Raw genomic sequence first — 27,700 nt, 5'->3', positions numbered from 1 at the left:
TTTCGGATCGTCGAATCTTACCGTTGTCTTATCATCTACATGCTTCTCAACCACACCAGGATAATACTTGTTGTCTTCCCTGAGTGCAAGGACTTTAACGCCAACTGAATTTTAAAATTCAGAATAAAAAGTATTTTATTAGCTTTTATTAAACACGCGATAACATGAAGTCTGCTTGCAATGAATCAGGGTGAACTCATTTCGTTTTCTTGTCATTTCAAAATTTTAATCGAGGATTGAAATGATGTTATCAATGAAATGATCTCTGCATGTGCTAGAATCGACAATCCAAGGAAACCAAAATGGTGTCGAATGTATGTACTATTTCCTCTCTAAAACAAAATATCGAATCTTATGATGCAGTCTTTTAGTGTTTGTGTGATTTTGTTTCAACTTTTTCTTGCATTATTTAGTATACAATGTAGTCATTCTCTGTCTTCTCATTGGCTAAAAGCCTACAGCTAATTGCGCTAATTCTGGGAATCAGCGCAACCTACAGATAATTTACGTACTAATCTGCTAGCAGGGGCCTTCTAGTAGACTAGTGAAAAATATGTAGATTGCGCGCGCAATGCATGATTACCAGGGCAATTTCAAGTTCATGTGTGGTGAGTGGCATAATGCATCTTGTACACAGCAAAATAAAAACATGCCTCGTCGATTTCGACCGAGGAAGAATTTAAAAAAATGCTGGACGATTAAGACTCAGAAAATACAAAAAGATCGATAAAAGTTGCGAAGGAACTGTTCCACGAACACCCAATCTCGTTCCTAGAGCCTGCGTTCCCATTGACCAGCGGTCGCGAAACTCAACGGCTCTGGTCGAATCCAAAACCGGAATCAAGAAAAAATGTGAAAAAATGTTACCAAGAGTCTGAGCTTTAAAATAATAATAATGGCCGATTGGCCAGGCATATGCATGTTTTCTTCAGCTGACTTTAGAATTTGTTATGTCTCCCAGCTTTTATAGTAGCTTACCAGAGTAAAGCTTCTAGTAGGTTGCAGTTGTATTGAGGGAACGTTTATGCACGCTGGGCTTAGCGACAAACAAGTAATCTTACCCCGACAGTCTGAGTCTAAAAAATGATGATTACCGGGGGGGATCAGGCATGCTTTGTTCAGCTGACGTCGCTCAGCTTTTATGGTAACTTACCAGGGTATTTAGCAGGGACGCCGAAAGCTGGCAACAAAACCAAGATGAAACCAAAAAGGATGCTCTTCATTCTTGTGCGTACAGAATTCTGTCTAAAAAACGCATATAGATAATGTTCGATAGGAAATATGTAGTTATGCAGTGAACAAATTCTTTGTTCCCTATTTTTTCGAAGAACCGGTTAAGTCGGAAACAGTAAATCGAATTTCTTACGTTCAAATACCGCAAAACTCCGAAGGACCATAGTGTAACAAAAGGAATTAAAGAGAATGCCCGAAAATATGATCAAGTTGATCCCATGTGAAGAGCAAAACTTAAACGCAATTTTAACCCGGACTGTAAACAAAGTACAGGAAAAAAATATCAAATCAAGACGCACCTCAAAAACATGCGATATTATCCTTATGTCGTCTTACTGGTCTTTGTATTACAGAAGAACCTGTAAGAAAATTAGGTTCGTCAAGATATCGCGGAATTTGTATGGACATACGTGAATAAAGGCGAACAGGAACAAAATGAACCTTTGATTAGAACAATACGAAGTAAAATACTTTGATCTGACTAACCTTAAACCAAAGAAACCTCAGTGCCTCGTGTCTCTTTTTCACAGTGGTTGTAAGAATGAAGGAATTCTTTTATACCTTGCCTTTTGCCAATTGGTAATAAATTATTTGTCCTGTGTCAGAATACCCTTTATTTTCATTGGTCACTTTTCATTAGTATGACGTTTGTGGTGAGCGATGTTCAAAATGACAGAAAGCCATAATGGCATTTACAGGATGGAGAAATTGGATTACCTGCAACTTTTAAAAACCCATTAGTGATTTGTGATCGATTCGAAGTTTGTTAATTATTAATCAGTTGTTAACGGTAGACTTGGTTGATTCTACAGTAAGAAAGTCGTCTTTCCTAAAAATATAATTCACATTCGTTTTTTAACCTAAGATTTTCAAAATCGATGGCCTCGTGTTTTAACTGTTTGAATAATGGAATTCTGTAAGACCTTATCTTTTACCCTTGGTAATAATCCATTTGGCACAGATACCTTGGGCCTTTTTTCATTGGTCCCTTTTGAAATTCACCTGAAATTCCAACGTGTGACCTTGGTGGTGAGCGATTATCAAAACGACAGAAAATCGTAATGGACATTAGAAAAAGTTGGATCACCTGCAAGTATTTTTAGAAACCATTTGGTCAAAAATTTGTAAATAAATAAATTAGTAGGTAATTAAAGGCTTTGTTGATTCTATAGCAAGAAACCCGTTTTTCCTTAAAACATAAAGGAAATTTACCGTTAGGTCACTGCGAAGTCAGTATAATTTTCTGTGGTGAATATAACAAGATAGGTAACGGACATTCTCAGTGATTAGTAAAGAAGCTCAGCTTATGACACAATATTTAGCACGCCACGCCAATGAGTCTTTTACAGTTACTGAATGAAACGTTGGCTTATTGAAGAGAAATCACACCACTGAAATCCTGGACATATAAAGCATTTGAAAATGTCTACAAAGGATTTGGAGCCAAAAGTTCTTTCAGAAAATGGTTGAGATTCAAGGCATTAAAACTATAAATTGAACGCAATGGTTTTGTGGATAACCAGCCATAGCAAACAAACTGTGTTTGATCAATCTGTTTCTCTTCGCGTAGACCGGAGCTACTTATTTCTATACGATAAGTGCAATTTCCCATGAAGCCGCAAATGATCAAACAAAGGTAGAATTTTGCTCATCCATGCCGCTTTTTGGCCTTTCTGTGTTCCTTTTGAGTTCTTCTACAGTTTTAAGCCGTTATTGTGATACTTCAGTTAATTCTATGACCAGTTGGTCAGTGCTGGAATTTCTTAAAATTGCGTGACATAGCCCCTTTAAATTGGATTCAGCTACCTGTTGATGTTCTTGTATCCTTGTCAAATTTTTCAACGAACACGTCCGTTTCTTTATTTTCAAAACAGGGTGAAGAAGAGCACGAGTCAGACAATAATAAGATGGTGATTTTGATTAAACAGACACTGTCAAGAGCTTCACTTCAAAAATTCAAGAGCCTAAAGACGTATGGAAACCTATGTACTGAAGGTACAAATAGAGCGGTTTTCACTTGAGTCAGTCAAAAGTAAATTGCGTTTGCTTTGGTTTTGCATTACTACGCTCACTTTCTCAGCCAATCAGAACTAAAACCAAAACCAATCGTGACTCGCTCGCGCAAGTTTTCCCGCGCTTCGTACCAGCTACGTGTATTTGCTTCGTGTTTTGATTGGTTCACTGGATTGTCTATGTCCTTTGTGATTGGCCAGAGTAATTACTTTGGTTTTGGTTTTACGACACTCAATTGAAAACTGCTCTAAGTGATATAATTGTGATGCAATCAGGAACTTTAGATCTCAACTTGAAAAAGTTAGCCTGACTTTTTCAAGTTCTGCCCTTGTGGACTGAAAATAACAGCTAATATTAAACCTAATAATGCCCCCCTTCCCTTCAACAACAATTTACTTTATATCTTCATCTTGATGTTCAAGGCGCATGCGTGTACGAGCGAGAGAACTTCGCCAATTTTAGTACTTTTTATTGAAAAGCAGAAAAATCCCCGTGACAGTGCGTCCCTTTAAATGGGCCAGGCTCCAGTTTGCCGAGATTACTTTTATCCCGGTGTTACATGAAACGCAGCAAGCTCGGAGCTGGCTGGCGCGATGAGCCGCGCGAGACCAGAACGATGTCAGTTTTGGTGGAAAAGGGCCGCTTGAAGTATTTTGGCGGTCTTGAAAACTGGGCTGGCCCGGTTAAGGTAATTACATGCAAATTTCGAGCCGGATAATCATGTAAATACGAAGTTGATTTTTGTTGTGTTTAATCATGTGCCGTGATTTTAGGCTTTACGGAAAAAAGCTGCCTCAATTTTCTCGTAGAAATAAAACATTTGGTGTTTGGATTCACGTCCCTATTAATCAAGCCAACTGCCAAACTGTTTACAAAAGCCATGCATTGAACCTCGTACACTGGTCCTTTTTACGCGCACTTGCCTTCAATAAATATTTTATAAACTTCGTTTCCTCGGTCCGAAATGCAAGTTCATTTAAAAATTTCACACGGGTAATGACAAAAAACATCAACAGGTAGCTAATCCAATTTAAAGGGGCAATGTCACGCAATTTTTAGCAAATCCGGCACTGACCAACTGATAACACCCGTGGTAGTAGAATATTAACTAAAATATCCTGCCATCCACCCCCCCTTTTGAAATCCTGGATCCGCCCCTGAGTTTAAAGTTTAAAAGACCCTCTTTGCTTAGTTTCTGTTTCTCAAAATTTTCGTCCAACCACAAACATTTTATAGGAGGCTCTTGTGAAATGTTGACTAACAAAAAGTTGCAAAGAGGCCGCTGGAGAACACAGATAGTTTGCCATTGCTGCTCATCCACAAAACCATTGCGTTCAATTTATAGTTTTAATAATAATAATAATAATGCCTTAATGCCTTGAATCTCAACCATTTTCTGAAAGAACTTTTGGCTCCAAATCCTTTGTAGATATTTTCAAAAGTTTCAAATGCTTTGTATATCCAGGACTTTAGTGGTATGATTTCTCTTCAATAAGCCAACGTTTCATTCAGTAACTGTAAAAGACTTATTGGCGTGGCGTGCTAAATATATCGTCATAAGCCGAGCTTCTCTACCAATCACTGAGAATGTCCGTTACTTATCTTATTATATTCTCAACAGAAAATTATACTGACTTCGTAGTGAACTAACGGTAAATTTTCTTTATGTTCTAAGGAAAAAAACGGCTTTCTTGCTATAAAATCAGCAAAGTCTGTAATTACGTAATTATTAATTTATTTACAATTTTTTCACTTAATGGGTTTTTAAAAATAATTGCAGGTGATCCAACTTTTTCTAATGTCCATTACGACTTTCTGTCGTTTTGATAATCGCTCACCACCAAGGTCATACGATTAAAATTCAGGTATTTCTCAAAAGGGACTAATGAAAAAAGGCCCAAGGTATCTGTGCCAAATTAATTATAACCAAGGCGGTAAGGTCTTACAGAATTTCATTATTCAAACAATTAACCCGCACAGGGAATAACACGAGGCTATCGATTTTGAAAATCGTAAGTTTAAAAACGTATATGATTTATATTCTTAGGAAAACCGACTTTCTTACTGTAGAATCAACCAAGTCTAACTGATTAATTATTAACAAACTTCGACTTACAAATTACTAATGGGTTTTTAAAAGTTGCAGGTAATCCAATTCATCCATCCTGTAAGTTCCAAGCGCAACTTCGTGCGCGAGGAGCTGGTTGTCGTTCCACCTGATACCACCCTTCCGCCGGTCAATGTCAGCTAAAGGTGATAATCAATTGGTTCGGTGTGGATGCCGTCCGGCAGCACCCAGCGTTTATCGTAATAGGCGCTCAGCCCCAGCTTCTGCTGCCATAGGTAACCACTCGCCCGTCGTTTATGCGGAAGCCTCTGTTTGTTGCCATGTCTTTGCTGCCTTCTAACGCGGCCTTGAATCGCGCTCACGTGATTTCGTTCTGTTTTTTTGACACCCCCTTTGTGCTGAACTTTTTTTTCCGTCCCTTCTTCGTCGACATAGTAACACTTCGGGCAGAGCGCAATCATCCGGCTGCCTTCACATTCCAGCTTTAAAAGCCCTTGCGTGCGGCCACTCTACTTGTCCCAGGCCAGCCACTGCTGTGTTTCGGCTTCGAATTTGGTCCGCAGCTTTGGGTGCACTAGGTTCTCAAGGCGCGAAACCCTTCTCCGTTTTTTCAAGGAATTCTGACTCTCCCCCACAGCATAATACGCCTGCTACGAAGACTAAGGAAACTGACGTTAAATCAGGATTATGACGTACAACTGCAACTTGAGAGGGGAGGGTAGGAGAGGTGTGAAGATGAAGTAATTTCCTGCAAAAAGGTTTCAACAGCAAACCGCCAGCTACGCAGGCTAGGATCAAAAATGCGACCCCCTCTCTCCCGCTATTCAAAAATTCTTGGAATCGCCCCTAAACCGTTTGTCTATTGGTTAACGTTCGATTAATTGATCAGTAAGAGTTTGCAGTGGCATGATTATAGCAAATATGGTGTTAAGGAAAAAATCAATTTTTTTGATAATGAATTTACTGGTGGAAGGATACTGGGATTCGTTTCGGTACTGGCGAATGACGTAATGCTTAGCTTACTAAATGTTTGCTCCTTAGGGATTAAAAGTATAATCAGCAATTTTAAAAGTGTCATTTGGTATAGAGTGAAAAAGGTTTTTGGGAAAAATTAAATAGTATATACAGAAGAAAAATGTTTTTCGTCACATTTTTTGTACCATGCAAACAAATGAACTAATAAACTACGAGCGCAAGTTGGTTATAATTTTGTCAGGTCCAACAAGCGCAAATGCAGTAGTTAACTGTATGAAAAGGCGCTAAAATTGTGGGCCTGCACTTTCAGCTGAATGAAGACGCAAAGAAAGCGAGTAAGAGAAATTATTTCGTAAATATTCCTTTAAATCACAGTATCTCCCTTTCAACCAAGTTTACCCCAGTGGAGGCTGACTCTGTAAAAGCGGTCTGGTCGATCTGGCTTTAAAAAAAAGATTTCTTGTATGTTGCAAGAATTTCATTTACTTATACTAAAACCACGATCATCATACTAATGAACTAATAAATCGAAATAAACTACGAGCGCAAGTTGGCTGTAACCTTGTCAGGTCTAACAAGCGCAAATGTAGTAGTTAACTGTATAAAAAGGCGCTAAAATTGTGGGCATGCACTTTCAGCTGAATGAAGACGCAAAGAAAGCGAGTAAGAGACATCATTTCGTAAAAATTCCTTCAAATCACAGTATCTCCCTTTCAACCAAGTTTACACCAGTGGATACATCAGAGGCTGGCTCTGTAAAAGCGGTCTGGTCAATCTGGTTTAATTTTAAAAATAGATTTTGCTAATTTTTGCGTGTTGCAAGAATTTCATTTACTTATACTAAAACCACAATCCGCTTGATTGGATCATTTTTTTTGGTTCACCCGAAGGAGCGCTCGTAACGACCACTGTTAAGTCAACTTTTATGAACACCGAGCCCGAATCAAGCCAGCAGCAAGACATTATGGAAGCCTATACCACACACCCTGATAAAACACGCGAAACACGCTTCCATTTTTAAAAACGCTGAGTTATTGAAAAGACATAACTTAACTGGCTGTGGTGTTTTTTGGTACAGAAGTTATTAGTTTTTGCTTAATTTATTTTGAAAGTTGTGGTAAATTTAAACTTTGACATTAACTATTACAGGCGCACGTTCGGGTAAACCGAAAATCCTTCAAAACCCGAAAAAATAAATGATCCGATCTAGCAGATTGTGGTTTTAGTATAAGTAGTATAAGTACATGAAAGTCTTGCAAAACTTATTTTTTTAAGCCAGATCGACCAGACCGTTTTTAAAGAGACAGCCTCTTAATGTTGGAATGTTTCTTTCGTTGCTTTAATCAGTATTTTCTGCGTGCCTTTAAGATTCTGACACATGAAGGGACATGTCGTAGTGTGCATGTGCTGATACTTTTTAAGGAACGTTGGTGTTGAAATAAGACATTCTTTTGGTAAAAACGAGCTTCCCTAAAAAAGCGAGTGTCCCTAAGTCGTGAAATGTCATTTGACATTCAATAATGAAAACGTTTAGTATTCGTTTGTTTCACGTTAGAGTCACTTTGAGGTGTTGATCACGACGTTTGGACTAGGTTTGTTCCTCTGTAGGTTCACTTTGTTATCAATCGACTGTTGGTCTTTTTGCTTTTTGTGGAGCAGTAGATCAGTGACTCCATCGTGAGATAAACAATAAACGTTTATCTATCTTTCAAATTCCGATGAACAGTACTGCCTCTGTAGTGACATCACCCAACTATTTAATTAGATAAAGAAGAATACAAGATATAATTGCCCAAGCGCTTACTTTATTAGATACGTTTTCTGCCGCCTAAACAGCTGATGCAATTACAACTGAATCACAAAAAAGGGCATTTTAAGTTTCACCAGTCCTGGAAAGGCTGCTTTGGGACAACTTTGCATCTTCCTGCCAAAGGATAAACACATGAAAAATCAAATTTTTAGAGAAGAAATTGCAATGATACTAGTGTTTTTAGAAAATCAGAAATATAAAATATTTTTTTCTGTGATCTTTCTATTGCTAAGCCGTGCAATGTGCTCTAACGAGAAGTACATCGAGGCTTTAGATAGCTGATTGTATAAGTTCCCGGCTCTGACTCGAACGCAGGTCAATATTGCTTCCAGTTCCAAATTGTCGCATGATCAAATTTTCACCCCATGCTTTTTTAGACGATTCATAGAGTATCTAACGAATGATATAAACTGCCGTTTTCCGTTTTCAAATATCTTTTTTAGTTCTGGAGTTATTTCAGCTTAAAAAAGAGTTAAATATTCAAATTAGGGGACTGATGACGTCATCTACTCAACCCAATTTTATGTCAGGTCATTTTTCTGCAGAGACCGATAAAACTTAAACGACTACGAAAGGAAAGATGCGAATTTCATCATAGTAGTTGGCTGCGGATGGCTCGGATGGTAATGGATTGCAATTTAAAAACGTTAGCTAACATTTTCAAGTTGTTTCCGCGCGCCTACAAAAAAATCAATATTTATAGCCGAAGTTTGATTTCTATCCCCAAATAAAGCTTATATATTCAGTTAAATATTCAAAGATAATGCTTCTCATGGGTAAAGTTGCCTACCACTTATTTCAGAACAGTTTAGATAAAAAATCTGCGAAATCCCCGTGATATAGTCCCTTGAATTTTAATACGGGCGTAATCAGTTCAGTAACAATGTTTTTACGGGAAACAAACACGTAACTCTGCGCGATACGAGAACCGTCTGCAATCCATCAATCAACATGCAGATTTGCGACTACGATAAAGGAAAAAAGGAAGCGGTCATCCCGCGTAATCTGCGAAGTAAATCTCGCATAATATTGAATATAACATCATTCTCCTCGGGCACGGCAACTATCAGCCCATAGGTCCGAGACAGAAAGCATTCTATTGTATAGATATTCGCAGGTTGTGCCTGTTGGGTGCTTGTTTATTTTCCCATACAAACCTTTTAATTGTTTTGCTGCCTTTTTCTTGTCTAGAACCTGGGGATTCATTTTCTCTTTGGCAGATAGCTTTTTTAATATACATAATTATACCTGTTTCTACAGAGGCTTTCACTGGCCAGGAACAAGCCTGATATGGTAGTAATTTCTTATCTCCGACTCGGGTTCACCCTCGTGGTTATCAAACCTAACTATAAACTTCGGCTTGCTAGAACTTCTTCGGGCTCTGATGACTGCAGGGACATACTCATCACCGTCTGGTTGTAAAGCAGCAATAACATGCCTGTCGTCGGTAAGTGCAGTTGGGGAAGGAAGCTCGTCGCGAATTACAGCTGCAGTGTCAGACTTAGCGTGGTCAACGGTATTACCGTTATCAAGTCTGATGGACAAGGAGGAGCCCTCGGCATCGACGACGAAGCCTCTGTAGTAAGAATCACCGATTACCCTTGGGCCCCGGGCAATCACACGGGCTCCAACTGTTGACATAAACAAGACGAAGGACCGTTTAATTGACAGTCCCAGATCTCCCTTTAAGCCTGGTTTTTATTAGCGACGCAAGCAGAAGCGTGAGCACATGTATAAGCGCAAGCATAATAAGTAGTTTGTACCAAGTGAAAACGAACGTCGACGTAAGCATATATAAACACAAGCATAAGAACTCGATGTTTACCACAGGCAGCCCAAGCTCACGATGAGAGAAGTTTGTAATAATAACATAATAATCGCTAAAATACGCGAAAAGTGACTCTCGCCTGGTGGCATATGGAGGTGTTGTGTTACAACGGTTTGAAGTTTATAAAGGTTTGTATGGGAAAAACGCTTTCAAATTTATAGTTTAATATAATCATATTTTGACAATAAAATCAACTTTTTAGCTTTACTTCTTCTTAGCAGTGAAAACCCGAAATGGCATAACTCGCCTAAAAGGCCTCAGATGAGCAGCAGACATAAGAAAAAAGCAAGACTTTGAGGAAAGTTGATTTTATTGTCAAAATATCATTATATTAAGATATACATGCCACCAGGCGAGAGTCATTATTTATTTAAACGTCTCTCATCGTGAGCTTGGGGCCGCCTGTGTGTTTACTAGTTACAAGGTTCAAATGCTCAGACGCAGGGGAATCTTGAACGAGTGTTTTAATTGGGCAGACACGGCCAGACGTCGTAAGTGTGCTTACGCGGTGTTTCGTTTTCACACGGCATACACTAAATTGCACAAACGTAGTCAGAAAAAAGCAAAATGGAAAAAGACAAATAGGAATTGATTAGGCATTAAAACGACATGTTTGAAATTTGCGCTAAGAAACAGTCTCACACGATTAATATGTGTATAGATATAAACTCTTGAGTTTCCTGTGAATGAAACCAGCTATGATGATGAAGCTTATTTTAAAATTCTTATTTGGCTTTTTTCATTTTTTCCTTTTCACATGATAATGTTATTTAATTGCAATTAGGTGTAACGCGAACACAAGCGCAATTAAGCATAAGAAAAGGAAAAATTTTGATCTTGTGCTTGAACTTACGCTTGCGTCAAGGCCGTTTTCACGGTGAAATAATAGTTTTGGAATTTTTAATACTAATAATTTCATCGGGCATTGTGGCGTATTTTGCGGGCCAAGATAGAGAAAATATATTTTAGCCAGCTACTATGGACCAATCACAAACAAAAAATAATGAAGCCAGCCAATCAGAACTGAAAACCATTCAACTGTTCGCGCCGTTTTCTTGCTGCCTGGCAGCATTTTAAGCTCCGTTAATTTGATTTGATTCTAGGCACAACTGCAAACTGTTCATGAGCTTTATAACGACAAAATGGCTAAAAAACTTAGCAGGGAAGCAAATTCTCAGTCTTCTCGAAGAAGAATTCAAGAGGAAAAGTGAATGTAAGTTTGTCTTCGTCGAGCGAAACTCGCTCAGTTCATGCATATTGCTAAACTACCAGTTCAGTTACAGCGCAATTAATTTTAATCCTTCTAAATGACGACTATTTCTTTGCTGTCGACAGAATTCTGTAATTTCCTTTTTAAGCAAAGATTGTTTTGAGTGATTTTGCGGTTTTTTGCCGAGTTTTGTAAACTTTTAAACTTGCCTTTCAGTCAAACGCCGACTCGCAACCAGTTTTCAAGATATTGCTTACTGTTTTGATTCCTTTTCTAAATGCCCTCTGAAATTATTATAATAGTAAAAGAGTTGATGTTCTTGGGCGTAAATATGTTTTTTCCCCTCTCAGATAAATTTGGCCAAAAACATATTCATGCTCGCGAACATCAGCTCTATTGTTATATAAACCCAAAGTGCTTTCTTCTCTGCCGGAGAGGTTTTATTTCTTCTCAATGCAAAATAGAAAAATTATGGTAACAGAGTAACCAACTGAGTAAAAGTTACCTGTTTGTACAGAGTCAGGAATAGGATTAGGAAGGTGTCGAAGTTGGCTATTGCTGTAAATTTTCGGTCCCGCGTCGCCATCTATAAGCACTCTAAACCGCCGTGCTGTCCCGCTACCTACTACCCCAGTTACAAAGCCAATGTTCCAGTGAGACGCTTGGTCATTCTTCTTGGCAATAACGTGGGCTCCTTTATGAAGAAACCGGGTCGCTCTATCAATAATAACCTCCGACATAGCGCTGCCTTGGTAGGTGGCCGTAGTTGGCTGATCGTCGAATCTTACAGTTGTCACACTACGGTCGCGGTCATACTGCTGAACCACACCAGGATAATACTTGTTGTCGTTCCTGAGTGCTATGACTCTAGTGTCAACTGGATATACAAAATTTCAGAAGAAATGACATTCAAGTACTTTTATTAATATTTTTAACCATGCGATAACATAAAGTTTGCTTGCAATGAATCAGGAGCCTCTCTATGGGTATTTCTGAAGAAATCGAAGACGCGAGGATCACCGCGGAAAAAACGAAGATCTCAAGATTGAAGCGAAGATCTGAAATTGACCAAAATTCGCGTGATCAAATTGAACACTCGTAAACATTACAGAAAATATCTGTAATTTCTGAATTTGGACTTTTGACCACATTTCAAGAAAAAACGAATAAAACGAAGATTTGCAAAAAAAAATTGCGAAGAAAACGAAGACCGTGGGTACCCAAAGAGAGGGCTTAATCAGGGTGAACTCATTTCCTTTGTTGTCATTTCAAAATTTTAATCGAGGATTAGAATGTTATAAATGAAATGATCTCTGCATGTGTTGAAATTACAAACTAAGAAAACCAAAATGGTTTTGAATGTATGTGCTATTTCCTCTCTAAATAGAACCTTATGATGCAGTCTTTTAGTGTAAAAGTGATTTTGTTTCAGCTCTTTTCTTGCATGATTTGTAAATGGGCGCGAAATTATTATTGCACGAATTATCACTTGTGATAACAACACGCTTTGTCATAAGAACTTTTTTATAAGAACGGCGAGGCTGAAAAAAGGCGTGTCCAAGGCTGAAATATGGAATTTTAATTTTTCCTATTTTTTGTGAGTGACAAATTTGTATAGCAAATGAATAAATCTCTATTCAATTCCTGACCTGTAACCAACATTGTCATCACTCTTTTCTGACGTGAACATGTACATATAATATGAATTTACTGCAATGCCACTTTGTTTTTAAAATTTTAAACGTTCAGCCTTTGCCGAAAATTAAACGTTCTTATAGAAAAAGAGTGTAGCTAGCCAACGAGGCCCGTAGAACCTAGTTGGCTAAATATTTTGATAATTGCTGTTATTAAAGACTCCATAGGTAGGTTTGAGTTTTGTGTGTGCCAAAGCAAACCAATCAAGGCTATAAACATATTAAAAACGAAAGAAACATGCTGTGATTTTTAGGTTGCAGTTGTATTGAGGGAACGTTTATGCAGCACGTAGCGATGAACAAGTACAGTCTGAGTCTAAAAAAATGATGATTACCGGGGGATCAGGCATGCTTTGTTCAGCTGACATTAAAATTTGTGACGTCTCTCAACTTTCATGATAACTTACCTTCGACAGCAGGGACGCAGGAAGCTTGCAACAAAACCAAGACGAAACCAAAAAGGATGCTCTTCATTCTTGTGTGTACAGAATTCTGTCAAAAAAAAACCCGCATATGGATGTCATTAAAAACGATAACCTCCATTTGGCACAAAAATATATATACGTACTGATATTTGTCGGCGGACATTTAACTGTTCCGAGAAGCGAACAGTTTTCCGAGGGCGAAGTTCGAGGAAAACTGTGATCCTCTAGAAACGGATATCAGTGAATATTTAATAGTGTTTTCTTAGTAATTTAATTTGTGAAGAAGTTTCAATCATATAATTACTGTAAATGAGACTTCTGCTCAACGATAAATCGATAAGTCGAATAACAAAGGTTTCATTCCTTCCTTCCTCTCTCCCTCCCTCCCTCCATTCCTTCCTTTCTGCCTGCCTCCCTTCCCTTCCTCCCTCCATTCCTCCCTCCCTCCCATCCATACTTAGTTGGCGGTTTGGGTATCGGAAGCTAACAAATTGCGCAAAATTATATATTTTGGATAGTAAACTTTGATTACTTTCTTTTTTTCATTTAAGGATGAAAAGCCAGATCAAAAGAGATAGACGTGTTTCTGTAAACACGATCTAAAGCAAAGATTTCTTAAGGTGGCCCGCGGGTATTTATGAGGCTGACAGTTCCCTTTTTTAAGCGCTTTTGTTATGGTGGCTGTTAACTTAGCCAGCGTTTAACGACTGGTACCTGTGATTTGCATTTATTATATCAATATTACTTTCAAAAAATCAAGCGTTTAATGCCAAGGACTCCTCTTGAAACAACCTATCCACTAGCGTGCACAAATTATTCCACATGCCAACATCACCTGTGGTATGAATATTGCATTATCCTTCTTGCATACTCATTAGCATTTAGCTATGAAAAAGTCACCCCAGACTGCGTTACGCCTATCGCTGTAGATCTCCTAGCTAATCCAGACAGACATACCAAAATTAACTCCTTGCCTTTCTAAACCTCAATAAATCAATTTCCCAAGCCCTTACTAAACTTCGAGCTTTGCTGCAGCATAAGCTAGCGAAATTTCCCGGCCATGTTTCACCTTAAAAGACTTCTAGATTGTTTGGCCAGTTTTGTCTCAAAAAATATTGCTTAAGTATAAAGAAGCTATCAGTGCAGGTTTCAATTTGTGAAAGCGTTATTTCGTGGACTTTTATCAGACCGGAAAAATTTCAGTAGTAACGATCGGGTAAAACCGAACACAAATCTTGATTTGGTGGCAGAATTAAGTGGAAAATCGTTTTCTGTCATTTTTCGCACATAAACAGCTGTTGGACAGAAAAGATCTCAACTGTAGTTTGTTTCTACTATAATTCCTTATCTCAATAAATAAATTAATTAATTAAATAAAAATGCGAAATGACAACATCGGTGTTCTTGACCCAGCTCGCAAATTGACCAAATTTTAATCTCGAAAATCTTTATAATAAACACTTCTCAAGCCACGGTGCTTGTGTTCGAGTTAAAATAAACTATGCGATAATTTTGTGACTCAAAGCAAAAAGTTTTCAGCCGTCGCCAAAAAAGAGAAATGCTTTTCTTCTGAACTTCTCTTGAACTCAGGAAAGTGTGTTTGCATGCATGCATAAATTTAGTCGTCCTTAAATTTTTCAAAGTAACTATGAAATAAGATAATGTCTTCGAGGAAATGTTAAAAACATAAAAAAACCCTATAATACCAAAGCCCAGTTTTGTTTTAAAAGTTTTCTGTTTCTTCATTTATCTTGCTTATGACTGAGATTATTTTATTTTACAAAAACTGTAGACATTTCTGCGCACTCTTTGGTGGAGAGCCATTGTCAATAACAGAAACATTAAAATTCGTTGCTTTTCTCTGAAGTCATGTACGCAATCATTTTGCCTTGAATCGCGCGCGCGGAATTGATTGGAAATTATCTTGGAAACAAACCGGACTCTAAAATCCCTTAGAAGTAAGAGAATATTTTTTTAGCCACGAATTGAAAACCGAACGCTTTTATTTTTGTTCTTTTTAAATTAAGAGTAGCAGCGATTTTGAAAAACCCTCTCTGAAATGTTCGCATTAATATTTTGATTGCAGTTGAAACCATCCGACCACACTTAAATACGTAAATATTTAATTTCACCTACAAGCAGAATGTTTGTCGTCTTTCAGCCTTTCAGACTCTTTTGGTAGTCGGAGATCTAGAAATATAATTGAAGTAGTATCTTTGTTCATTTATGAAAAAGTCGCCAAAGAAAAAATCAAACGCTAAACCTTTACTCTACGTGCCGATGTTGCGCACTTTGTGACTACCGAGTTCTGTGCTATTAAAAAACATTTTTAATGCTATATTCTAGACAAACAAGAAGATGGTTTTCCTTTGTCTTATAGGAAACTGATGTTCTTTTGAGATTTAGAAAAGCAGCTGAATGCCATTAGCTATGTGGTAAAGTGTGCCGGCTTCTCGGCCTAGCTCCTCAGCCTATGGCTTTAATTTATTTTATTTTTTTTCTTACTTCAAATCACATGTCTCTCCCACCAACTATTTTGAGTAACCGTCTGGTCGTTCCTTTAGGAACACGAGTAGAGGAACGCGTTTAATATAAATTACTATAGCCAAGGACTTTTAAATGAAGAAACCATAAGTAAATAAAAAAATCTACGTCTTGATACACCGATTTCCAGTTACATATAGTATTCAAATAAAACAACGTTTTTCAATATATACAGAATTTGAATAATAAGGCGAGTAAAACCTCTACCTCCAATCTCTATTTCAATTTATTGGTATCACAAGCTAAGGAAATTTCGTAAAGATAGTGTAAAATAAAGACTACTAACCTTTTGAGTTCGCTTCAAATTCGCCGGATGTTTCTGATATCTAGTGTTCAAACTGTGCGTAAATTATGTATTCCTTGCAAGGAATATAGTGTTCATTTGTTATTCTTACCTCAGGTAATGTGAACATGTGGCACAATTTGTGTAAGCGGCGGATAGGGTGTTCCAAGGCAGGGGCGGATCCAGGAGATTTCAAAGGTGGGTGGCTGTTTACTATTTTATTTTATACCATAACCGAGAGAATTCTCGCGCACTGATTGGTCAAAAATTATGGTCGATGAGAGTAATGAAAGTAACGTCAGATCACGCCACGCACACGCGCGGGTTAAAAGATGTGTAAGTTTGGTCTCCATGAATAAAAGCGAATTTCGTCTCGTTTTGTTTGAATCAAGTGCGTATTTGTTTTCGGAATTCAGGATTGGACTTCTACTTAGGTGATCTGTCGAAAGAAAATTAACCAGGCTTTTGAAGTTTTGGTCTAACTGAGAAGAACGGCGCTAGCGAACTGGCAGCGGACTGTCGATGTTTAGTGAACGAGCGCTAACAAGATCTTCAGAAAGAAAAATAATCTTGCTCGCTTCAAGCGATAGGCACACACTCAACGAGAGAGGAAAAGATAATTAAAATTGTTATTCTTTCTGGTTCCACTTGAGTTTTGAACATTTTCTGACGTCATTTCTATGGTCTATAAGAGTGTAGACCATGGAAAAATGTGGTCGATTTGTTAATTAGCCCCAGGTTTTTTTATATGGACGGGAAGCGTGGATGATTTTTTCAAATCTATTTCATTTTAGTTAAAGTTATCCACAGTTTTCACACCTTTTTCATCGTCATTGTCGTTATTTTATATTTTAAAGTGCTTGTTTATATTTCTTTGGTGGAGCTACGGGGTGGCTAGCCACCTAATCGACTCCCTGCAAGGGCGGTCCTGAACGCTTGATTGTACTTGAATAGGTTGATCTAGCAGGTTGACTTCATAATTAAAGTCTTTGATTTTAAAAGTATTCCTGAAGTAAGAAAGGCAAATCACTGGTACCAGTTGTTAACTTATTTTTACTAATAAAGTTCGCACACATTTGAGAGCTGTATTTCGCGCTTATTAATTTTTGCAAATTAAGGAAAAAGGTGTATAGAAATGTATTTAAGTTCCCGATTTTGTCACTGTTTCAAGACCTTTCAGTCTCATAAGCCTTGATCTAAATTACTGTTTAGATGGATCATACGTCAAAAAAAGAAGGAAATATAGAGTGGAAAGCTACAAGGGAATTGTTAAATCTAACAACAATGAGTCTACACTTGATTCAGAAGCTCGTATTTTATTCTCGAAACAATTAGGGATTAATTGTACTTGTGAACAAATCGGTCTTTTTTGTAATTTTCACGTGTGGCGCACTTTCTCGAACAGGCCGTTTTCTTATACAAATCGCACGAAATGCGGTCTCGAACAACCTAATTTCGAAATTTCTCGTGGAGGCAACTACATACTACAGGCGAAGCTCTCGTAAGCGGACACCCTCGGGACGCGAAAAAAGTGTCCGTAACTGGAGCTGGCCGCTTACGAGAATGGTTCTCATAAGCGGCCACTAGAGGTGTAAGGGATAAATGGCCGCTTACAGGAGCTTGCCGTAAGTGTAAGTGGTGTTTCGAAATGTAACCGGACGTGGATGACGACAAAACAAACACTGAAATATGTTACTGTAATTACTGTAAAATCATTGTGACGAACGGCGATGTAAAGTTGATTGGTAAGAACAAGATACAGAGGTTTTTAATAGGATTTTCTTTGGGGTGTCCGCTTACGGGAGTTAAAAAACAAAGAAAAAGTCTATCTCGTTATCTCTGAAAGTGTCCGCGGCCGCTTACGGGAATGTCCGCTTACGAGAATGTAAAAATACAGAGTTTGTATGGGAGTTAAAACTGGGGTTTCAAACCAGGTGGCCGTAAGTAGAGCTGTCCGCTTACGAGAGTGTCCGTTAAGAGAGCTTCGACTGTATACATTAATCACAGGCGGCGACGCAGGTGGACAGTTGGTGGGGTGCTTCAGAAGCGTACATTTTCTGCCCTCCGACAACTAATATAAATGGAGAGGGTGGAATACCGACATAAAGAAACGCTTCTGCTGCTGCTGCTGCTGAAAAACTACCTAAAAAGCACCGTGAAGCAGGATCGTCCGATCTGCCAAGTTATGCATTGTCACAAATCGATTACGGACACAGTGCACGCTGCTAAGACTGCAAAAAGGTGGGAAATATTTTGGAAAATATAAGGAGGGTTTAGCTATAAAGATTACACGCATATTTAGATGAACGGTATTACTTATCAGCAAGCATTGTGGGAAACATTCAATGGAAACGTAAGAGTTATTTTATTTGTTAATATTGCACCAAAATTGAGACGATAATACAAAATCTTTGTAAGATGACAAATTCGAATCAACAAGTTTTTGGAAGTTGATTGTATAATAAAATTGAATGCTAAAAAATTAGAACGACGTTTCGACCGTTCGACGGTCATTTTCAAGTTAGGTGTTAGAATAATGTAAATATAGTAAAAGCGCTAAAATATGTACATACAAACAATAGACGATAAGAACTGATAAAGAAGCTAAAAATGGCTAAAAATAACTTTGTGTGAATGGCATGCATAGTTGTAAAAGATATAATTAAAAACGTAAAGCAAGCGAATACGACGACAAGAATAAGAACATTAAAATACCTAAAAATATCTAAACAAATAATTTCGCGCGGAGCGAGTCACTCTGTTTGTTAAGTTTCGGTTTCAGAAGTCTAACAAGAAGCTTAAAGATTAAAGCTTAAAACCGGGCGGTTAATGTTTAACTACTTGATAAGGCAAGTACAGCAAAAACTTTTAAAATACCATTTAATTAAGTAACACACGATTCTGTGGTTGTTTGTCCATGCTTGGACAAATTCCTGCTTAGTCTTTCAAATTTTTATTTTGTTCTGAATACTGAATAACCTCGGTATTTTTAGATTTTAGTTTTTATCTTTGAATAATGGCAGATTAGCTGAATAGCGCTATATAAATATTATTATTAATTATTATTATTATTATTATTATTGTTATTATTTTGCACTTCAAATCTTTGAACATAAAATTTTGAACTGCTTCTAAAAAGAGAACCATGAAAAAAAGTCAAAGGTTGCGCGATACAATCAAGCATAGATTTTTATTCAACCCCCCACCTCCCCCTGTTTCCCCCTTTTCTTAGCCATTCACCTTCGAATCTCCCCTTACACTCCCCTCCATTCCCCCATCCGCTGCAGGCTTTGACTCTACTCTCTCCTATCACACATTCTACTCCTCACACTTCTCCCCTGCCCTCCTCAGCACTTTGGTGGTGGCGCCAGCCGAGCAGCAGTTTGTGGGTGAGTAACTGTGACACACAAATCCGAGGTTTGCATAAGTTATTCAGTTTCCGTGAGTTGTAGTAGTGTGTCAAAATGTCCTTCATCACATTAGCTGCTTTTATCAACATGCCTGGATAAATGACTGATTAGGTTGAAAACGTTTGGTGTGTTCATAATCTTGAATAAATGAACTCAAACCAGTTGAATGGCATTTACAAATGATCTCCGTGCAAAACAAACAAACAATTAGAAAGAATTCGTTAAAAACAAAGACGCGTTTATTGTTTTTAAAAAATTGTATTATACCAAAAAAAAAAAAAGAAATTAGAAAAAATTAGAAAGCTTTTAAGCTTTCAAACACATGAGCTCTTTAAGTCAAGTTGATTTTTTGATCGAAAAGCCTGCCTATCTGCTGCATTTTAGGATGCAGTCACGCAAACGCCAGTTCTAACTTGCGTGATTAATTGCAGATAATTTCTCCATCGCCGATCGGTTCCGACTGAAACTCAGAACCCTTGAATGAAAAACAAAAAAACATAAACTTCTCGCTAAAAAGAGCGGAGTAAACAGAAAAATACAGTATTCGCTACTGGTTCAACAAAGCAAATCACCTAAATATCAAGAAAAAAATTCTTCAAAACACAATTTCAAATAAAGATAATAAAAAAAGGCTAGCATGCATTAGATCACGCGTATCATGCAGATAACACCACACGGTGTGTCTTAAATCTAATAGATGCTGTTCGTTTCAAAACCTTGAAAACGAATAAAACTATTCATTTAAATATCAACAATAACCAAAAATCTTTAAAACAAAATTACAAAAGAAAATAAAAAAAGACTAAAAAAGGGCATGCATTAGATCACGCCTAACAGATGCTGTTCGTTTTAAAATCCTAAAATCCCAACTAAATGTGAAAAAAGAAAAAAAGATTCAAGATGAGGCCAAGAAACATTTGAATGGCATTACTGTAAAATTTTGAATACTTAAAAAGCCGTGAAATTAACATGCCGTGGTAAAATTTAATTAAATATCCGCGCCAAAGGGCAAGTTTTCATTTTGCCGTCAATTATTTCACTCGATGGCTTTACCGATCCTTTTAAAAACTCCATTCTAGCTTGTAGAAATTATTATATAATTACTTTACATTTCCATTTTGTTTTCTGAGCTCTTGAAAAGTGTGCGAGTAAAGTTTTTACATCAAGAACTAAAATAAGGTTGTTTTTGTTGTGCAAACATTCAATTCGTCTGTGACAGACAACTTTGTCGGGCCAACGGTACATGGATGAAAATGCATGGACAAAATGGACACAATTCTTGCTAAATGGAAAATATCTTCAAAGTGGGATCTGGCCGAAAAGTTCTTTGGCTACCAGCCGTTTTCAAAAGCAGAAGCTTGCTGCAAAAAACATTGCGTGACTGACGTAATGGCTTTTAATGTACAAAAAGTCGAACGCTTGAATAACACAAAAATATATAATTAATCGGGCGTGGCCGATTTATAGCGGAGCTCCACGCGCCGAAGGCGCGTAGCGTAGCTCCATTGGTAACATGCGGGTACAAGGGAACAGACAGGGCAAATGGTATCCTATCGAACCGAGAAATTTTGGTTGTCGCGTACGTACGTCCGTACGCACGGATTAGGCCTGGGAACGAGCTAGGCTCCGGTGGCAACCCGCGTCTTTTGGCGGGAAAAATCATTACTATCAAGGCCTTAGCAAAAAAGTTTTTTAAAAACGATTTCTACTCAGCTAAGCTTTATATAGTAGGAAGTTTTAAACGCGAGGAAAAAAAAATCATTCTTAGCTCTTGTTGACAATGTTAGAATTACATGAAGGGGAGACTAACTTGAGGAAGTCCGCTGTGTGAAAAGTCAGGAAACAATCTCACAGCATGCCGATTTACCAAGCGTACGCATGAGTTCACTACTAAGCATGAAGACTCCTCGATTGAAAAGCACACGAAGAACTCAGTTTTAAAGACAGTTTATTACAGATACATTATTTCTGGATATATTCCTCGTTTCACCCGCGATGACAACCATAGTTAGTAGAGGAGTAAAGATTGTGGCCGATCGAAATGGAAAATCTTCCAAGCTTCTTGGTGAGTTTGAAGCAAAGACGGTCAAAGACAACATTCCTTTACGAAAACAAGGTGAGCTATTGATGTTCATTTTTTAACAGATTAGAAAAGTCTTTGGTATTTAGATTAACCAGCATTCAACCTAATACACTGTACATCATTTTTAAACGAAGCTGGGTTCTAGCTCTCAGTCGTGTACCGGTATGTCAAACGAGGACATAGACTTAATGAACTGAAATTCGTTTTGTCTTAAACACGAGTTGTATTCAAAGCATACCTTACTTCTGGTTTTTCCTATCCGCGTTAATTTGTTTATTCTGTAGTTAAATCACCGAAGTAGGAAGAACACACCACTTTTAAACGTTGGAAAGAGTACAGAACAAGTAGAGAACAAAATTTACATGAAAATTTGTAAGAATGTGGTCGAGTTAGATGCAATACAGTATGGGGCCCAGTTCTCGGCCACTATAGACGTAAACTAGTATTTCTTTTCTCAGAATAACCAAAGAAACTTGAAATTTCTCCCAGAGCTTTCTACATTATTCAGCTTTTTGGTGTAAAGCTATCGACCGGTTAATAATTAATTATTCCGAACAATAATAAAAATAAAATCTCCTTTTGTGGGCCCAGTTCTCGGGCACGCGGCCCAGTTCTCGGCCACCAAAAAGCTTATGCGTAATTTCCGTATAAAAAGGCTCAATTAATTTTCACAGTCATAAAATCACTCTGTAAACTTATTTATGTTATATCGATCGCAAATTATTTTTATGAGGCTTTTTGCAGGTTCTTGCAAAACCGCAGAATTGTGTTGTGTGACCAATGCATTTAGATGGTTTACTTTGCAGTGGAAGGGTCTTGAAAGAGTTAGGTGTTGTAGAAATAATAAACAAGACAAGAGTTAGCTCAAAACTTAGAGATTTAATTGAACTTTATTTTTAAAACATTTCTTTCTTTTATTCTGGCTGCAGTAGATGAAATTATATTAAAAACCAAGCGCTAAGCTGTGATAGCGAGCAGGGTGGCCGAGAACTGGCAAATACGCAAAAGTCGCACGGAAAAATTCCGAAGTAAATTAAGACCAACAAAATACAAAGAATCAACGAAAAGTTAACTTAAGCAGAAAGCTGAATTATTTTACGTTTCACATGCAAAAAAATTAGCTCTTTTGGTTGGGGCTTTCGGATAAAATACGAATTTAACTGCATCCAAGAATTTCAAGGAGCCGTAAACAAACAAGATTTCGGGATAACAAATTAACCTACCTCCGCGTAAACTCGACGTGTGAGCTTTCTATAGCGTGTTGAAGGATCAAACTAACGATACTTAGTAGAAACTCAGCTGTGTTCTATTGGAAATCCGCGAATCTGATTGGTTCTCCCACTGATTTCTATTCGCCGATAGAAAACAGTCGCGCGCGAGAGAAGCTCTTTTAGCGGTAAATTTTCTTGATTTTTGTCTTCAAAGTGCACAATATTGTAGGTTTTGGACTGCAATCCTTTAAAGTTTCTACTAAAACAATTAGACTACTCGCCCTCGTTTTCTATGAGCGATAGTCAACTCGGCTGCGCCTCGTTGACTATTTGCTCATAGAAAACTCGGGCTCGTAGTCTAATTGTTAATTAGAGCACAAGAATCAGTCTATCGCAAATGTAAATCTATCGCTGGATGTAAATAACTTTTTGTTTTAATTCAACTGAGGCGTGAAAAAACGCGTTGAACACAAAGTGGCCGAGAACTGGGCCCCATACTGTATAGGGGACATTGCTAGCTGAGAGTCTTAGCGAAATATAGTTTCTCCATGACCTCTGTTATTTTTCACTGAGAACTTTGCGTAGTCTTCCTTATTTTAGTTTTTATATTTTTATCATATGAATGTTATGAGTGAAAACGTTTTGTGAAAGTTTTGTATTTCTTATCTGATTTTACAGCCTTTCTCAGAATAAATTGATTAGTTTTTTCATATTTTTATAACTTACCGTATTTAATCGATTAAACGCCTCCCTCGAATGAGCGCTACATGTACATATTAGAACAGAAATATTAATAAACGTCGCCCTCAAATAAACGCTGCATCATGATGATGCAGCATTCATTCGAATAACAGACTCGGAAAGCAAATGCAGTAATAATCAAGCTTGAGCAGGCCAAAAAAAATATTTTTCTTGATTGTAACAAGGTTTTAAGGTATTGAAATTGACTTTTCAGGCATGCACTAAAACATGTTTCTGTTTTTTTTTTTAAATTTAAATGTTCAGTTACCATACTATTGTTTACAAGAAATAAATTGAATTTTAAATGAACGCCGCCCTCGTATAAACGCTTTCCTCTAATAAACGCCGCACTCGAATCACGAAAAATTAAATAAACGCCGTGGCGTTTAATCGAATAAATATGGTACATAAAAGAATATAGCACAGATTCTAAAATGTTATGCGAAAGATCATGAAATTTTCTTAAGTTATAACAACCAAGCTGATCCTGAAGTTATAATGTAGGATAAGGGCTTGGAAAAAAATAAATTCCAGATTGCCCTGTGGTTAACAAGCAGCTCTCAAATTTTGCTTGCCTAGGACTGTGCATGATTATGTTTCTTAGTAAACTTGTGACTGTATAATTTACATGTAGACGACTTGCCTGGGCCTTTTAACCTAAATTACGCAAACAGGCACGAAAAATTAATTGCTTGACAGAAAAATCTACTTGCCCCAGATAATCAGAGGGTACTTTTTTAGCCCTGTGGCTATGAGCATTGCTTTCTGGAAGGTTGCACATGACTCGTACAATTCTTTAAGCCTTTCAAAGTTTTCCAACTTAAAGCAGTGACTAAATCAAATATTTTTGCCAATTTTTTTTCTACAAGAGAAGTAGGATTAGTTTTTGATCGTGAAAAAAATAAGTTCAAAATGGGCCTGTCTGCGATGACTCGAGGATTATATAATTAAAAGTAAATAATACATACATGTATTATTTATTTACATGTACAACAAGTTTTTTGAGGTCAATTTCAGTGAGAAGTATTTATGGAGGGTGTAAGATGCAGTTTGAAGTTATCATTTATTTTGGTAAATCTGTTGTCTTTCTAAAACTTGCTGTTAGGATTTCCATACTTTTTGCCAGGATGCAAGTTAAGAATTTTACAGGTTTTTGATATGTATAAATTTTGTTTTCAGTGCAGGGAAAACAGTCAAGGGGTGCAGTTAGTGAAATTGGTGATGCAGGTAATCATTACATAAGTGTCAGCTTATACCTTTCTTTAGCTAGATATTAAAGAAGCTCCATGACACATTAGTGCATGAAACTTGTTTTTCAAGTGTAAAACTTTTGGGTGTGAAAAATGGTATGCGTTTTAACCCCTTGGTAAGTTTTCATTGTATATTTCCCTAAAATCCTTGTTCAATTGAGGAATTTAATATACACAATTTATATGTAACAGTACATGTACATAAAATGTTTTTATTGTTCAAGTAAAATGTTTTCGTTGTTCATACAATGCACCCCTCCCCCACCGTGGAGGAGGGGTATGAGGGCAAAGAACCAACAAGATCTGCTACCTGACCCGACAAAATACCGGAATACTTGTAATGATTTTGTGGGAGAAGTGCAAATTGACCTGTTGTGTTTGAATTCCTTTTGTTAATACCTTAATTAAACCTTAATAGCTAATAAGCTCAAGCCCTAACTTAACATAAATTGTCTTGTTGTGGTACCAGGCAAATGTAGAAATAGAACTTAAACTCAGCTGAAATTTTACGTGAACACAAAGACTTAGTAAAATTTTAGAGCTGTTTAGGCCAGAAAAGCCAGCTGGGCTTGTTGATGAACTGGCTAAGTGTTTTCTTAGCTACATCCCTGATAAAAGTTTTAGGGAGAATATGTAAGCTTTCCTGGACTTAATCACAGTACTTTCAACAGCACCTGTCAGAGATAAATAATTATAAGAGTCTCAAAAGACACATCATTTTGTAGGGAACTCTTGAATTAAGCCGGTGTTTCACACCCCAAAACATTCATCAAAGCCTCGCCATGTGTCGGGTCTTTTTGATAGCACTATTAGTGTCTTCAATAGGTAAAAAAAGGTTTTGCTGACACACTCACTCTGAAAGGACTTTTTGGTTCTAAACATACATGTATCCCCCAACACATTCCCTGGCCCATGCAAAAATTGGAAAAATAACTCTCTTTTTTATGTATCTGTATAATGTTCTGAATAAATTCAATTAAAATTATAAATATTCATTTGATGTCAATGATCATCAACAAAATGGTATCTGTTATTTTCCCTTTTTCAGGGTTAACACGAGTAGCAGAATTTCCACAGAGAGTTGCAGACACACAGAGAGAGAGATAAATGAACAATCAGAATATATTATTTCTTCATTGCATGTACAACTAATACTTATGTACTCTGTGTGAAATACAATTTATGTGGTCAGGTGTAATTTTAAAGTTAATGAAATAGAGCCAGATAAGGCTCATCCATGTACGTATTTCTTAAGGGATCTCTGACAACACAATATAATAACCGGTATGCAATGCATACTAAGGCGAGGACGTTCCAGTTAAGCAAGTCAGTATGTTAAAAATTCCAGACAAAGAACTGAGAATAGACCTTTTGGGCTTTGTTTGTTTGTTGTCCCTTTTCAGACTATGTGCATCACTCTTGAGAATCACTTTTTTCAAATTCAAACAAATGCTCTTGGTATTCAGATAGTTTTAGTTTTTCTTTTTACTTGTTTTTTTTTTTTTAAAAAAATACCAAGTTCTCTGGGCAGCATCATGTGGTTTGAAATGGCAATTTACACTGACAAAGCCAAAAATGTCTATTTAGTAAAATTGTGAGTCCAAAAGATATCCAAGTAATTGAACGCCGAAATTGATATCGTTGATTAAAGTGTGATTTACAGCGAGGAGCCCACATTTGTGACCACTTTTAATTAATTCACATTCTTTCATGCAGTAGTTTTCCAATGAGAAGCTGTGACGAGCTTCTGATTGGATAAAACCTGCAAGAAAGAATATGAATACATTAAAAGTGGTCACCTTTTTGGGCTCCTCGCTGTAAGTCGAAAGGTGAGACACTGAGTCATTTGCTATAAAGGAGGGAAAATGGGTTTGTCAGGTAAATAAAATTTTAAAATACGTCACCTTGTTTTCCAGTGGTGTTTTTAGTTGTGCATTCCAAGGTATGGTTATTTTCTAACCCCATGTTAATTAATAAAAGGCAAATAATAAGCTGCTTTGATCACAAAATTGGCAATTTAATTTGTACAATTCTAATATGATGTCTTTTATCACAACTTTTGACAATGGAATGCATCATATTTTGTAACTGTACTAGACTGCAAGGAAACTTCCACGAGTTTGGCATAAAAATATTGTCTTGCAATAATGTATCTAGATTGCCTCTTGTTTAAATATAGCTGACAGTTGCACTGATTGTACAAACTGTAACGTACCCTTTGTCCAGTAGGTACAAATTTAAATGGGGCTGATAGTTGTTTGCACTATCTGTACAATCTGTGTTGCAAGCAAGTCCAATAAGTCCAAAATTTTGATACAGTACAAGTGGAGACTAGGAAGTAGAGTTGATACAGTGGTTTGCCAGTGATGAATTTGTATTGAGGGTCTTTCAGTAGTAAATCCAGAGATGTTTTACACCGTCTTTTAACTTTGGTGTTATTGCTACATGGTTTTCGCTGTGTTTTGCTTAAAATATATCTGCCATTCATAGTGAGGATTGGGCTTTTTATTATGTACATATTGCATAGAGGCAGAATAGAGGCCAATAACAAGTTCCAATGCAATAGCTACATTCACACATTCATGGTGCTTCTTGACAAAGTGCAGATTAAACATATTGAAGCAATTAGGACAAAGCACAGCAATCAGTGGATTCTTTGAAAACTGTATCTTGGATGTTTTCTGTTGTTGTTGTTTTTATTTCTGTTCTGTAAACATAATGAAAGAAAGAATCAATAGTTAAAAAATAATAATTGTTTAACACATATTTGTTTAGACACCAAGACTGATTAACTTCAACAATTTAATGCAACATAAGTAGTTACTTAATTCACTTAATTTTTTCTTTTTTCTGAAACACATCTTTCTACATGTACATTATATCTTTCTTAAATCATTTACTAGTTATCATAGCCTACAAAAA

General features: G+C 37.1%; 1 protein-coding gene and 1 long non-coding RNA gene across 2 annotated transcripts; one reads left to right on the top strand and one right to left on the bottom strand.

Annotated features, from left to right (window-relative positions):
- Nucleotides 1-8,080: 8,080 nt before the first annotated feature.
- LOC144644471 (uncharacterized) lies at nucleotides 8,081-15,410 on the bottom strand. Its single transcript, XM_078503967.1, has 5 exons — nucleotides 15,393-15,410; nucleotides 13,239-13,323; nucleotides 11,643-12,014; nucleotides 9,348-9,730; nucleotides 8,081-8,213 (listed from the first exon to the last, which is right to left on the bottom strand). The coding sequence occupies exons 2-4, from the start codon at nucleotides 13,303-13,305 to the stop codon at nucleotides 9,366-9,368; spliced, it is 804 nt and encodes a 267-aa protein (XP_078360093.1). The 5' UTR covers nucleotides 13,306-13,323; nucleotides 15,393-15,410; the 3' UTR covers nucleotides 8,081-8,213; nucleotides 9,348-9,365.
- Nucleotides 15,411-21,002: 5,592 nt separating this feature from the next.
- LOC144644428 (uncharacterized) lies at nucleotides 21,003-26,634 on the top strand. The gene is made up of 3 exons (XR_013569111.1): nucleotides 21,003-21,609; nucleotides 24,708-24,755; nucleotides 25,827-26,634. It is a non-coding gene; the product is annotated as an uncharacterized LOC144644428 (long non-coding RNA).
- The last annotated feature ends 1,066 nt before the right edge of the window (nucleotides 26,635-27,700 follow it).

The sequence above is a fragment of the Oculina patagonica genome, chromosome 2 (assembly GCF_052425735.1).
Source record: "Oculina patagonica isolate OP01 chromosome 2, crgOcupat, whole genome shotgun sequence".
NCBI lineage: Eukaryota > Metazoa > Cnidaria > Anthozoa > Scleractinia > Oculinidae > Oculina > Oculina patagonica.
This window is presented reverse-complemented; position numbering and strand designations above follow the sequence as displayed.